General features: G+C 44.6%; 2 protein-coding genes across 2 annotated transcripts in view; both read left to right on the top strand.

Annotated features, from left to right (window-relative positions):
• Positions 1–7,841, top strand: part of LOC111958591 (trichohyalin) — a 24,113-nt gene extending 16,272 nt beyond the window's left edge. The window contains exons 5-13 of the mRNA XM_024134871.2: positions 2,762–3,113; positions 4,362–4,491; positions 4,641–4,715; positions 4,834–4,923; positions 5,071–5,213; positions 5,374–5,517; positions 5,644–5,714; positions 5,828–5,932; positions 6,123–7,841. Of these exons, the coding sequence (XP_023990639.2) occupies positions 2,762–3,113; positions 4,362–4,491; positions 4,641–4,715; positions 4,834–4,923; positions 5,071–5,213; positions 5,374–5,517; positions 5,644–5,714; positions 5,828–5,932; positions 6,123–6,265 (1,253 nt within the window). The 3' untranslated portion in view covers positions 6,266–7,841. The remainder of the gene's footprint in view (positions 1–2,761; positions 3,114–4,361; positions 4,492–4,640; positions 4,716–4,833; positions 4,924–5,070; positions 5,214–5,373; positions 5,518–5,643; positions 5,715–5,827; positions 5,933–6,122) is intronic.
• A 1,680-nt stretch (positions 7,842–9,521) lies between these two features.
• Positions 9,522–13,286, top strand: LOC111958903 (gamma-aminobutyric acid receptor-associated protein-like 1). The gene is made up of 5 exons (XM_023980234.3): positions 9,522–10,634; positions 11,661–11,750; positions 12,091–12,169; positions 12,393–12,511; positions 12,777–13,286. Exons 2-5 carry the CDS (start codon positions 11,661–11,663, stop codon positions 12,840–12,842), a joined length of 354 nt encoding a protein of 117 aa, XP_023836002.1. The 5' UTR covers positions 9,522–10,634; the 3' UTR covers positions 12,843–13,286.
• Positions 13,287–14,328: the final 1,042 nt, after the last annotated feature.

The raw sequence follows: 14,328 nt of genomic DNA on the forward strand, positions 1-14,328 counted from the left end.
ATGCTACAGAGGTTGAGCAGAGAGAGCTAGTCTTTGTGTTTATGGCTATTAGGTATGGAATCTGAGTTGAAAGTATCCTAGGTTGGACTACGCTCCTGTTGTTAATTTAAGATGAAAAAGTCCAGTAAATCAAACAAGATACGCCCACAGACAGATATCATCTTCCAGTAAGGGTGCTGTTAAACAAGACTATACTAGCTTCCACATAACACCAAGTATCATCTGCCATTACAGGTCTGTCCAAACCCCAAGTGGTGGATACGTTCCACAAAGAGACGCCTAGAGAGGTGATGATTTCGTGTATTTTTAATTCATTCTCTGCCTAGTTCTTCATTTAAGGGTGCTGTTAAACAAGAACGATTCACAGACAATTTCATCAATACTGCCATCAAAGGGATCGTGCGCTAGTGTCTTAAACCACCCCAAGAAACATCCACCCAGCCCCAGAATTATTTATTATATCAAAAATCCTGCCAGTGTGAGTTTGTCTGTACGTGTTGGCCAAATTCTGTGATTTGATTTAAACAAAGATACTTCCATTTGAAAGACAGATATAATATTACATCTGCCATGTAAAGCATAGTGAAAGGATACTGTATAGAGACAAGACTACGTCCACAGACAGCACTTTATCATCTGCCCAAAGTGAAGGGGGGCTGTCTTAAACAAGATACGCACAGACAGTTATCATCTCGCCCAATAAGGGGGCTGTTAAAATAAGATACTTCCACAGACAGATACATCTGGCCCGTCACGAAGTGTACTGTTTAAAACAAGTATACTTCACAGGTGACCAGATATTCATTCTGCTCCCAGTTTGAAGGGTGCTTGTTATAACAAGATATACTTCCTCCAGACAAAGAGTATTCACTCTGCCCAGTATCGCTTCCCTATGCGGTGCGTCTGCTGAAACATAGATTACTTCCCACAGACAGATTCATTGCCTGCTCAGTATCTTTTCTCTCTCTTCATCCATCTCTCATCTGATCTAAGGCGTTCTGTGTGCTCCGCTCGAGTGCTGTTAGAATCACTCTAAGATACCCTGCCACCAGACAACAGATATTCCCATGTTTTGATCATCACTCTCCTGTCTCACTTTAGGTCGTTCTTTTTGCTTCACCCTCGCCTCAATGAGGTGGCTGCCTTCTCTAGGGGTGTACTCTCAGGCTGTCCTACTCTCTCTGGTCTCTGCTCTCTCTCTCTCTCTCCTCTCTAGGGTTCTCTCCGGTCTCAGAGGGGGGCATCAACCAATGCTGTGGTATATCCTTTAGCTAAGATCACCTTTCTGTTCATTCCTCTTTTCCACTTTCAGTATCAGGCTCGTCCGATCTCTTCTCTCTCTCTCTGCTCTCTCTATCGATGCTGCTCGCAGTAAGCGTGCCCTCGTCTTCTCTGCTCTCTCTCTGTGCCTGCTCCTCTCATTGCAAAACAACATCTCATCCTACCTTTCCACATCTCACTTGATCACTTTCTGCCAGTAAGTCCTCTCTTCTTCTGGCTTGCTGTTAAACAAGATACGTCTCTCTCTTCTCACTCCGACAGCATCTCTCCTCCTAACTCTCTCCCAGTGAAATGTGCTGTTTAAACAACATGATCCATCGATCGACCGAGACTTCAATCTGAGGGACAGATATGTTGATGTGATCCTGTCCTCTCTTTGGTCTCTTCTAGCAGTCTTACGTACTGCTTGTGTTGAAGTTCCAAGACTAGCACTTTCTTCCTGTGAATGGCTTACTCATGAGTTATACAGGTGTGCTGATCCCTTTTCTGTATTTCCCAGATTGTTCCAGTCAAACATTTGTAGGTTTTTTTCCATGGAACCTATAAACCTGTAGGATCATTCCATTTTCCAGGTTCTGTGTGTCCTTTCTCTCGCGATCCTCCAACATTCATCTTCTTCTCTTCAACATACCAAAATTGGCATGCAGGTTTGCCTTCCATCGATCTCTATTGAGTCCTGGTCGTGATAATTTTATGAAAATGGGCTCTCGTGTGCTCGCGGCGTGGTCCTCTTCTGCTCGTGTGTGTGCTGTGTCTCTCTCTCTCTCCTCTCTCTCTGCTCTCCTCTCTCTCTCTCCCCGTCTCTCTGTGTCGTGTTTGTTGGTGGTGTGCTGATGTTGCGTTTGTCGTTCTTCTCCTCTCTCTCCTCTGTCTCTCTCCTGGTGAGTTGTCGTGTGCCAGGCTGTTGCTTATGCCACAGTGATTTTCCAGCAGTTTGCCCGCAGCACTCCTGTGTTGTGTTGTGTGTGTGTGTGTTGGTGTGCTGACCTCGAGTCATATCCCCTCCTGACGGATTGTTTTGGGTGTGTGTGTGGGTGTGTGTGTGTGTGTGTGTGTGTGTGTGGTGTGGTTGCTGTGCGTTGCGCTCATCGGCCACAGCAGGTTTGTGCAGGTATTCATTATCTTCTTTAACTGCCAAAGTCTTTTAAACCTAACTGTTGTCCTCTGCTTACAGTCTGTAGGCATTCCAAGAAGTTGCTAAAATGCCAATATCTGCAACACTCTGTCTCTGCTCTACCGTATCTCTGTATTCTCCCCCTTAACGTTTTCTCTGTCTGCTACTCTTTCACTCACTTCTTCTACTTCTGCTTCTACCTCTTCAATATACCCTATTCTGTTCCCTGTCCTAAATCTTCTCTCTCTCGATTAGCTTGTTTCTACTCACTCTGTCTCTCGGTCAACATCCTTTTTGCCTCCCCTCCACCTCATCTCCTTTCCTCCTTCCACTCCCATTCCTCCTCTCCCTCACCCCCTCTCTCAGATTCCCAGCTCTACCAGGAAGTAACTGATGAGACAGCTCAGAACAGGGAGATCTCAGTCAGTCTTGCTCTGACGCCTCTCTCCAATCTACGAGGACTCCCTGTCCACCTGTCCCCGTACCCTCCTCCCTGGCCCCCTCGCTCCCTCCGGCCCGCCGAGGCCCTTACCCCGTCTCCCCCCAGTCATCCACCCCCACTCTCTGTCTCCACTCTGCTCTACTCCAGTGCGACCAGTGCCAAGTTCCTGCCCCGTTACCCACAGCCGCCCCAGGCCACCCCCAGCCAGGGCCTCCTCTCTCCCCCCTCTCCATCTCCCTCACCCAGTCCCCCAGCGTGTGGCAGGAGATCCCTGAGGTCAGAACCAGTGCTGAGTTTGGGGAGCTGACTGACACACCAGAGACGCCTGCAGGAGGTAAACAAAAACAAACAGTTGACCCTTCAACCAGCGATGTCGATGATGACATTTGCCAGGGGCCTAGTAGCTAATGTTGACTTTCTGGAGCCTGGATCTATGGGTTCCTCTGGGGTAGTTGGACAGGTGCCTGTAATCTCCCCCTCTCCTCTTCCTTTCTTCTTCCTGTCAGGTGCAGTTTGAGGTTGTAAACATCGGAAGCGTCGTACTGTCGTAGCTGGCATTGTGGTGGATCACTTTGTCAAGTCTAAGCAGCTCGGGAGCTGTTGACTACTCAGGACAGGAGCTGGCTGTTCTCCAGGCTGGCTGATGTCGAGGCCATGCAACACGGAGGTAGAGGACTGGGAACTATATTTGTTTGCTCCTCAAACTAGCAAAACCCACAGGCTGAATGTCACAGGGCCTCTCTATGCCCCTCTTTCAAATATCTTCTTTGTTTCATCTGTCAAACTTTTACCGCATGTGTAAGTCACTTGCTTCTGTTATGTGTGTTGCTCTAGTTCTTTCTCTCTCTTTTTACATGTTCATCAGTTAACTTTAATGTCTACAGAAGTCCCAGAAAGACTGGAAAGAAAGAAAGCGTGAAGGCACCACATATGCATCTAGAATGAATACTGAAGATATTGATAAATTGCACGTTTCCATCAACCACGTGACTCTTACGTTCTCATCCTGTGCCAATCAATCCCTTCGGTCCAGTGAACAAGTCAAACTCATTCAAAGAGCTAAAAGTCCACGTGCCCCTATCTTCCTGCGATCCAATAACACAATACAATATCCAGGAACTGCCAAACTACCTTAGAACGTCATGAGAAGTCCTACACTCCAAGGTGATTCAACTTTAAACACATGCCTAAGAAAATGACTCGTTTTCTGAACAACTCTTTGATGAATAAGCTGAAGTTTTAATACGTGTTTACGTTGAGTCTACCCAACAAGACCCTTCTTTTCTCTCTCCAAAACTTTACCTGCCCCCTGCCCCAGGGTAATTGAGGAAATTCGCTATTGGTCCAAGCCAACACCCAGTGCTGTCTGTTGTACGTAATTATCGAGCACCACATCCATTTGTCGAATTCACAGAGACAAATATTTGCAGGGTGAATTGGCCCTAGGAAGATCAGGACTTTTCAACGTGATGAGCGTTGACTTACAAACAGCACCTTCTTTCTCTCTCTCTGTCTGCCCTGCAGGGATGAGAACCATGGGTTCAGGCGGGTAGTGGAGAAGTTGGAACGCGGTCCAGTGTGTCAGCGTCTTCCTCTTCGCTCCTTCCTCATCCTCCCCTTCCAGAGGATCACACGAATCAAACTCCTTGTGCAGGTGTGTTTGTGTGTTTGTGTGACTGTGTGTATGTTTTAAGTGCACAATCTAAGTATGTGACTCCTTATAATCCTCTCTTCGACTCGGTCTCACTCTCCCCTTCTCAATCTCGCTCATCCTCCCCATTTTTCTCTGTATTTTTGCCTCAGAACATTGTGAAGAGAACAGCCCAAGGCACAGAGGAGGAGGTCCAGGCCATCAAAGCTATGAAGCTACTGGAGAGGGTATATTACACCCCCCCTCCTCCTTCTGGTTGTGCACTGTTACATGATGTAGCCAAGAGATAACTGTTAACCATTGTTAACCATCTCTCTTCTCTCCCTCTCTCCCTCGGTCCTTCAGTTGATCCAGGAGAGCAATGACAGTATTACTCAAATGAAGAGCATTGAGTCGCTGGTCTCTCTCAGTGCCAGAGTGGACTTTGAATGCAGGGTGTGTAATAAACTACATCTCCCATGATCCCCTGCTTTACATGCTGTCCCTTGAACATATCAGTGTTGAACTGATCACAATAACAAGTCACAATACAAGTACAGCAGCAAGCTTTAACCGAGTTGAACCTATGTGTGTGTGTTGTAGACTCTCCCCCTGGTCAGTCAGTCTCGTAGGCTGGTGAGAGAGGGACCGGTGACTGAGATGATGGATTTCTCTCTGAAGGAGACAGAGAGGAGTGTCTACCTTCACCTTTTCAATGACTACCTGCTGCTGTCGCTGAACAAAGAGTGAGTCCCTTCAGACAAACACACTCACACAACAACCAAAGCAAACCAAGCATTAGGAAATCTAGACCAATATGACTTTTTATTGACAAGTTTTTCAATGTTCTCATCATTGGGCATTATTAACTCTCCACTCCTCTCCTCTCCTTCTCCCTCGTTCTAGAGGGGGCAGGTTCACGGTGATAGACCATGCTCCAGTGTCAGAACTGAGAGCTGAGAACTGTCGGGTCAAACTGCACTCTCTAGAGAAGAACCTTTTCCGCCTCCACCTTAACAAGAAAGCTCTGCTACTTAGCACCGACACACAGTAAGACAGAGAGGGTTGTGTGTGTGTGGGTGTGTGCCTGTGTGTGTGTTACAAAGAATGAGAGTAGTTTAATCCACAGGTGTATGTGATTGTGTGTAAAAAGTGTGTTTTCTTGTGATCTTTCAGAGGTGATAAACTGCGTTGGATCTCAGCTGTCTCTAGGCCCCATCCTGTTATTGACTACTCTACAGCACAAGGTGGGTTGAAAGTTGCTATATTGCCATCCAGCCTAGGATGGCCAGACAATGGGGACATCTTGAACCTCATGACCCTGCTGTATTTGTCCTCTGACCCGCTCTCCCACTCACAGACTTCACACAGATGCAGTGCATCCGAGCCTTCGTTGCCCACCAACCAGATGAGCTGTCCCTGGAGAAGGCGGAGGTCATTCTCGTCCACCAGCAGAGCAGCGACGGTAAGGAGGACAGAACCACCCACTTCCTGATTGGTTGTGGGAATACACAACATCTCCATACCTCAGTGTTATTGAGTGCTAAAAATGTGTTGCTTTTTTAGTTGCTTTTTGTTAAAACTCTTTCCCTTCTGTTCCTCCTCTTTCCTCCCCCCCTCCCCGCTTCTCTCTCCCTCTATCTGTCATTCCTCAGGTTGGGTGGAGGGGACCAGGCTGTCAGACAGACACAGAGGATGGACTCCTGAGTCCCATTTGGAAACCATAGCCAGCCTCAGGGTCCGACAGCGCAACCTGCTGGACGCTATAAAAATTACGACAGCCACGGCTGCCGTATGACAAACCATCCACTGCCTGACTGCGCTGGGGGAATCCTAGTCACTGTGTATCAATGTGGTTTAATTACTGTGGATTTGGACAGTGGATGAAACAGTGTTTCAGACTGGAGTTGTCCCTCCCGGCCTCACCCTGCTTATTGGGGATGAATGGCGTTAGAGGGGGTGCCTTAGAGATAGGCACTGGACTGACATGAATACCTTTAACACTTACAGGAGTGTCAACGTAAATGATTGGAGGTGTTTTGGAGGTGCCTGGGAGTGTCTAGGGTAGCCTTGTAAATCAAACCCTGGCAATGAATGTCGATGGACTGTTACAGGATCTATTGGAAATCAGCCATCTAAGAACATCAGTGGATTGAGGACCTGTGGCCCCGGAGAAGGACAGAAGTTTCTCCATAACTACTTTACTTGGGGACTTTAAAAAGACATGGTATGGGGCCTCCCGAGTGGCGCAGTGGTCTAAGGCACTGCATTGCAGTGCTAGAGGCTTCACTACAGACCCGGGTTCGATCTCAGGCTCTGTCAAAGCCGGCCGTGACCCGGGAGACCCATGAGGCGGCATACAATTGGCCCAGCGTCGTCCGGGATAGGGGAGGGTTTGGCCGGCTGGGATGTCCTTGTCCCATCGTGCTCTAGTGACTCCTGCACGCTGACTTCGTTTGCCAATTGTACAGTGTTTCCTCCACATTGGCTGGCTTCTGGGTTAAGCAAGCAGTTTTGGAAGATGCCTGGCTCTCGACCTTCGCCTCTTCCGAGTCAGTACAGGAGTTGCAGTGATGAGACAAGACTGTAACTACCAATTGGATATCACAAAAAATGGGTAAAAAGTACAAAAACTAAAAAAATACATGTTGGCAGTGTTTTGCAATAGAGGTTATTGTCTTTGAACAAAATGGTTCTATATATTCAGGTTAATCTATTATTTGTGTATATTACAAAGATTTTCATAAATTACTTTTATGGTGGGTACTTATTGGCTGACGGCTCAAATTGAATACTTCCGCTGCTCTATGTTCACTACATACTTCAGTCTAAGACTGCCATCGTTGAAGTCGTTTGTGGTGAAGTCTAAATGAGAGGTGTTGTACAAATCAAATTAATCAGCGATTTGATCATCTTTAACCAATCAGAGTATCAAAGCCAATGACAAATGTTTTAAACGCCCCTTTACCGACATGTGCTCTGGATCTGGCCCAACCCATCGGTTTCTGGGACCAATCAGAACGGTTAGAATGTGTTTGCTTTCTAGAAATCGTCAGGGAGGTACTCAGATTCAGATCCGGAGAAGAAACTAATGTCTGTGAGCATGGCGTAGCATTTGGCTGGAGCAAGGAGTTTGAGTAGCCAGGCAAGGATACTTAATCCCCTTTGAGATACAGAAGACTATGAGATAAAGAGATGCACATTGTTAAGAATGTTGAAAGGGCTGTAAGTGCAATACATTTCCAGGACTGTGCATGTAGCCTACACAATTTGATTTTATGGCAAAAGAGGTGCAATGATCAAAATAAGCTGTTCTGTGTGTGTTGAGGAGACTGAGAAAGTATGCTTTGGAAATAAATGACGATACTCATGAATATTACTTGTCCTCCACCTGTAAATCAATGTAGTGTCTATGTGAAATACTTTTTTCCTTTTTGACAGCAAACATTGAAATCGGAACAGCAGGAGAACTTGGCCTACGCCACGGACTTGAGGGCTAAAATCAATCGTAGAACCTGGTCAAAGGACTGAACACAACTACATTTACAGCCCTTCTTGTTCTATGAGGCTTAATGGCGGTTGGCATCCAATTTGTTGCATTACTGCCACCTACTAGACTGGAGTACAACTCCCTTATACTTTGCTTAAAAAATAAAAATGTACTAAATAAATCCAACACTACACTCACCAACTCACTCATTTCAAAATTATAAACTGCGTTGGATCTCAGCTGTCTCCAGGCCCCATCCTGTTATTGACTACTCTGCAGAACAAGGTGGGTTGAAAATTGCTATATTGCCATCCAGCCTAGCATGGCCAGACAATGGGGACCTCTGACCCTCTCTCCCACTCACAGACTTCACACAGATGCAGTGCATCCGAGCCTTCGTTGCCCACCAACCAGATGAGCTGTCCCTGGAGAAGGCMGAGGTCATTCTCGTCCACCAGCAGAGCAGCGACGGTAAGGAGGACAGAACCACCCACTTCCTGATTGGTTGTGGGAATACACAACATCTCCATACCTCAGTGTTATTGAGTGCTAAAAATGTGTTGCTTTTTTTTTTTAACACTACACTCATTTCAAAATTTTATCAAATAAATTTGACACCCCCCTACTCACATTTATAAATTCCTACCTCATGCCATCATCCTGAAAAGATTGGGGCATTACCACTTAACACACCCTGTAACTCTTCTGATGTCAAGTCTCGCACACCCAAATAGCTCTCTGCAGCTGCCACCACAACCTCAATTTTCTGCAACTTCCGTTCCATCCCTGCAGTACAGTTGATAACCATTGCTATAAATGCAAAAAATCCAATCTTACTGAAACATATCACTTGTTGGCCTATCCATCTGTACTGGTATATCTCTACCACTCTCACCACTCCTCCCCCTTAACACATCTTCCTCTACTTTCTTTACTGCCTCAGCATATGACAACTTCTGCACTACTCTAACCCTGGAAACCTCAACCTGCCTCTCTCGCACGGGCCATTTCTGATCCCCAGCTCCATGGGTCATCCTACAATTAACACATACCACTATTTCCCAACTCAACACTTCTGTCTCATGCCCTTCTGCACACTTTCACACTGTTACGAATCCCTTTGGCTCGACAGTCTAGGTATGGGACGTAACATAACTCATGCAAAGTGTAATAGTGACAAAGTAACGGGTGAACGAAATAACCACGACACTTAAATGTACCGTCAAACTTAGGGTTTATTAACAAACACACGGTAATGGGGGGGGGGGGGGGGGGGGTGTTTAACTAGTGTGTTTAACAAAGTTTCTACGGGTAGTGTATGCCCATGGGCGACTTGTCTGGTTACCCCTTTTCCCACCATCAAACAAACACTCAAACACCATAACAAATACAATCTCACAGGTGGGGACAAAGTGACATGTAGATGCGAACAAACAAGAGATTACGACAGATGGCATTGACAGAGAGATTGAGCTCCAGAGAAAACAACTGACAGGGTTTTTAAACCAAGGGAAAGGGAATGTGATTGGGTAGGAGAAAAGGAGCAGGTGTCTTCTGATTGTCACCTGTGAGTAGGGGAGAAGGAGAGAACAGAAATACACATAGGATACACACAGAATACTTGTATCCGTAACACACACCTAGGAACCTTCCTCCTACACACTGCTGCCACATGCCCATAAGCTTGACACCTGTAACATCGTAATGTATTAGGCACATACGCTCGCACAGGATAACTAACTTTACTTTTTCGAGCAAAGACTCATCTTCAAAACTCAAAAGAACAGACAATGACTGTTTCCCCACTCTTGTCACCCTGTCTGCGTCGCATCACAAATGACGAGCATCACATACACCGGAAATCTTTCCCCTCAGCTGGTCAACTTACATATTTACTGCTACCCCTCATTCACTTCCATTTCTCCTCCTGTCTTCAGCTCCCTCTGCTTACACTTTCTACCATTCTTTAACAAACCATCTCCCTTTTTTCCACCATTTTTATACGACTCAAGCTCACCCTCATCTCCCTCTCCTTTTCCCTCCATCCCTCCGCCGTTTTTCAAGTATACGTTTCCTTATGATAATACTGCACTACTCCTGACAACCATCTTGTTCTTGCTTTCTCTAGGGACTCCATTTCCACTGAAAGAGTTCGCGTTGCTTTCGCTTCGATCCGTTTACAGCCCTGACTTAATGTGTACTTTTTACAGGACAAATTGTATGCAACGTTTGGCATGAATGCAGCGTCTGGCACGTAGAGGAAACAGCTCCAGGCCCCGTTTTTCAACAAATTAATTGGTTGACTAAAACGTAATTCAAGCAAAAACCGAGCCAGGGGGGCGGGAAACAGCACTATTACTCCAATGGGAGCATTGTAAACAAACTTAAACGCCGTCCCCCAACTCTGCCCGAGTGGTTAAAAACTTTGTCCCATCAGCGCGAAGGACGTTCGTTGGTCTAAATCACTCAAATTGGGCGTGACTGTATTTGTTGTTGTTTCTGGGGCAAGAAGTAGCTAGCTAGTTAGAACAGTCCGCTATTTAAGAATATATTAATATACAAAATTACTGTTCGTCTTACTCATTATATGATAGCGTTGGTTACGTGAAGAGTCGGTGGGAAAGATCGGTGTGGAATTTTCACTTGTATTTGTTTTTATTACGTGTTTCCAAAGAAGGTGAGTGTCTGACTGTTTAATATTCCCTGGCTTCGCTTTGACATCGCGCAGCATATTCCTCAATCTCGCAAAAAATATCAGTAATAACTCATTGGCTTTGAAAGATTTGTTGGTAGGTATTGGCTCTCTTTTGGATGCCAATGTGAATACGTTTTTCATCCAGCGATAAGGATTAGCCATAACATCTTCTTGCAAAGTAAACTAGCTACTGTAGGTAGCTGACGTTAACGTTCGCCTGCTCAGCTGACCAAGCCCAAAACTGTAAATAATGACGTGGCCACCTTGCCATTGTTTGAAAAACCACAACAGTTGGATACAGTAGTTGGCTGTGATATAAACAGGGCTGTGCAGAATTCAACCTGTAGCTATTATGATCATACATTTTAGCTAACGTTACCTTGGCTATCACACGATGTTTGTAAATAAGCTGTATAGTTAATTAATGTATCCACTAGAAAGCAAGCCAGTGTGTTCACGCAATGTAGGCTATGTTGTACATTTTCATATCTAATCTCAATATTTAGTTTACCAACAAGTGCAAATATAAGACTATATGGATATCACATTTATAAAGTTTAAATAAAATAGAGAAACGTTATAAACATTGTAGGCCCGTCTACATACAATACATGATTTAAATGATTGAGTTGTCAAGACCTAATAAAATAGCCTATCCGACTCTCCTTGACGAGTTTTTTTTGTGTACCTGATACATTATGTCGTCATGGTCATGTGTACCTTGACATCAAGACAGGGTGGTGTTTACAGCTGATAAGTGGCTCCAGTCTTCACACATACAGTCAGAGCTGGCTAGGCTATATTTTACTTTTAAATTGACTATACATATTAGAATAGGTGTTGTTTGGAGCGTATCACTTAACATATTTTATCCTGCATTATTATTTGCACAACTGCAAACAACAGCAATATACAGATGCAGTGGTGTTGCAATGATAACGGTGCATCCATATATGATGTATTATCAAATGTTAACCACTGTTGACCCGTCCCTGTGTGTCTCTGTAGATGGACAGTCAGTACCAGCGCTCTGTACCACTGGAGGTGAGGAGGGCAGAGGGTGAGAGGGTGCGAGCCAAGCATCCCGACAAGATACCGGTGAGTGTGAACAGAATAAATGSCAGTAGTSTTGGATAGCMTCCTCTCCTTAACTCCTTTCTCTTATGACCATTGGCCACTGATCTGACAGGACATCACACTCATATGATTGTGAATTCATTTTCAGGGCCTAAAAACCCTATCCATCCCTTTTATCAGCTGATAAGTGATCCTGGCATAGGATTAAAGGAAAGGAAGCTAGTAAGGTGTTATTAAGGTCAGATAGGGTTCAATACATGGATGTTAGCCTTGCATGCCAAGTTTCTTGGTTCCAGTTGAATGGGACATGATGGTGCAGTGTGTAATTACTGACCAAGTACTGTGTTCCCTCCTAAACCAGATCATTGTGGAGAGGGCTGCCAGGTCAAGAGCTCCTGACCTGGACAAGAAGAAGTACCTCGTGCCCTCTGACCTCACAGGTGAAACTGACGGGATGTCTGTCTTTCTCACAATTATTAACTCTCTCCCAACTCATGACCTTGTTCTCACCCTCTTCCCTTCCCTCTCCTCCTTCTCTCCACCTTCCCTATTTTCTCCACTATTGTGCCACTCTTCCTCTTCTTTTGAAATTAAAGTTTAGGTAATGTGTTAGTTTTGTTCTGTAAGTCTCTGTCTGACCATCTCTCTATTTTTCTCTCTCAGTGGGTCAACTGTGCTTCCTGATCCGACAGCGTGTGTCTATGAGACCTGAGGAGGCTCTCTTCTTTTTCGTCAACAACTCCCTTCCCCCATCCAGTTCTCCTCTCTCTGCTGTCTATGAGGTAAGCACACATGCACACTGACACAACCTTGTATCCAACCTCCATGACCCCTAACACCAGATCCAGATGCCAGGCATTCCCTCACTATCAGTGACACAACTCCATTACATTGAGATTGTGTTGCGTGGGTTTTGCCTATGTTATAAACAATTACAATATCATGTTTTATTCAGTGTACATACTTCAGTTATTATCAACAGTTCTGCTTTTGACATTTTAAATCCTTATTTCCCTCCCTGTCCCTGTCCTCCCCGGTCCCTCACAGGAGCACCATGAAGAGGACCTGTTCCTATACATGACCTATAGTAACGAGAGTGTCTACGGTGCCTGAGACGGGACAAAAAGGAGGAAAGAGAGAGAAAGACAGGAGATGAAGAGAGGAGATGGGAGAGAGCTCTTTGTAATATTTCACCACTATTATTCTTAAGTATTTAGGAGATGGCTGTGGGGAGGAGAGAGGGTGGGGAGGAGAGTTAGTGGGTAAGGTTTGTATACATTTTGTCAGTATTTTTGGGGTGATCATATTCTGTGTCAGTATACTCAGTATACTCTCAACCATTCAGAATTTCTGAATTCTGAATTTGAAAAGTAACGGGGTAGTTGGAAATGGGGGGAGTGAAAAAGAGATTTCAGTAAAAGAAGAGTGTTAAGGGGAAAGCTCTTTTATTTCTATCTTTCTTTCTCAGCCAGCCATCTGTATTTAATGCAAATTGTATTTTGTTTGTAAATTAATATCATGAATTTTTGTGGAAAATAAAATTCAAAATGCATGGTTTGCTAGTTCTGCGTTTTGTCATTTAAAAAAAACAACGTTTTATTCAAGCAAGTTTGTGTGCGCATGTGTGTTGTCACATCACAATATTGTCACCTCACAAACTGTCCCCATCTCATCCCATCTCAAGTTGTGAATGTAAGACATGTATTTGTCTTTTTCAGAAGTTCTAAGATGTTACATTTGGATATACTGTGCAATTCATTTTGTCAATCTCATTTCCCATAAATATCCCAATTCAAATAAATTGCTGACACTCAGTAATGGCGAGTGGGAATGACGAATCATCTTTTATAAAAAAAGAGCCAAAGATAAATCGGTGAGGAAGTGTAACTTGTAAATGACAGGAGGGATCACTTTGCACATTGTTTATTTTGTATTCAAGTGACACTAGCTACAGAGATGTAAGGGAGAGAATTTAAATGGACATATTTGGTTTGTGTGTGGGAGACTTGCTACAAGTAACTTTCTGGAGTTTTTGCTGAACAGGCTTATAGGCTTTCCAGGGAAATAGAAAGTTCGAGACCCAGACAGAAAACGAGAGAATCATGGAGATGCAAGAAATCCCCCGAGAGGAGGAAAGTGGTGGAAGTGGACGAGAGTCAGAGAATGCTGGAGACCTCAGGTAAAGAAAGAGAACATCTTCATCACCAAACTTGAGCTACTGGGGTAAATTTGCACCACCTTCCTCGGAATACATCAGCATATTTTCATTTCTCCTACTGTAGGTTCAATCCTTAAAAAAAAAAAATCTTAGGCTATATGCTTTTTTTTGTGTTCTGAGATGATTAATTTGGTCCTAAGCTTCCACATAACCTATTTGTGTGTCTGCATGTCTGTCAGTCGAGGAAGCTGAATCTACAGTCTACTCCAAACTGAAGAGTTCATCGGTTGACATTTATGCTGAAGCTTCTCCTGGCCAGCCCTGTGCCAGAGACAGACCAGGTACATCAGGTACAGGAGGCTACAGCACAGTTATTATATTATTCATCAAATTTTATCAGTTAAATACATTTTATAAATCCCTGTTTTACATAAGCAAATA

This window comes from Salvelinus sp. IW2-2015, linkage group LG35, assembly GCF_002910315.2.
Source record: "Salvelinus sp. IW2-2015 linkage group LG35, ASM291031v2, whole genome shotgun sequence".
NCBI lineage: Eukaryota > Metazoa > Chordata > Actinopteri > Salmoniformes > Salmonidae > Salvelinus > Salvelinus sp. IW2-2015.

Bases quoted from the DNA above. Each gene is read 5' to 3' on its own strand.
- LOC111958903 (XM_023980234.3), top strand. From the start codon at position 11,661: ATGGACAGTCAGTACCAGCGCTCTGTACCACTGGAGGTGAGGAGGGCA. The intron at 12,170-12,392 runs GTGAAACTGACG...TTTCTCTCTCAG, and splicing joins CGTGCCCTCTGACCTCACAG to TGGGTCAACTGTGCTTCCTG. The intron at 12,512-12,776 runs GTAAGCACACAT...GGTCCCTCACAG, and splicing joins CTCTCTCTGCTGTCTATGAG to GAGCACCATGAAGAGGACCT.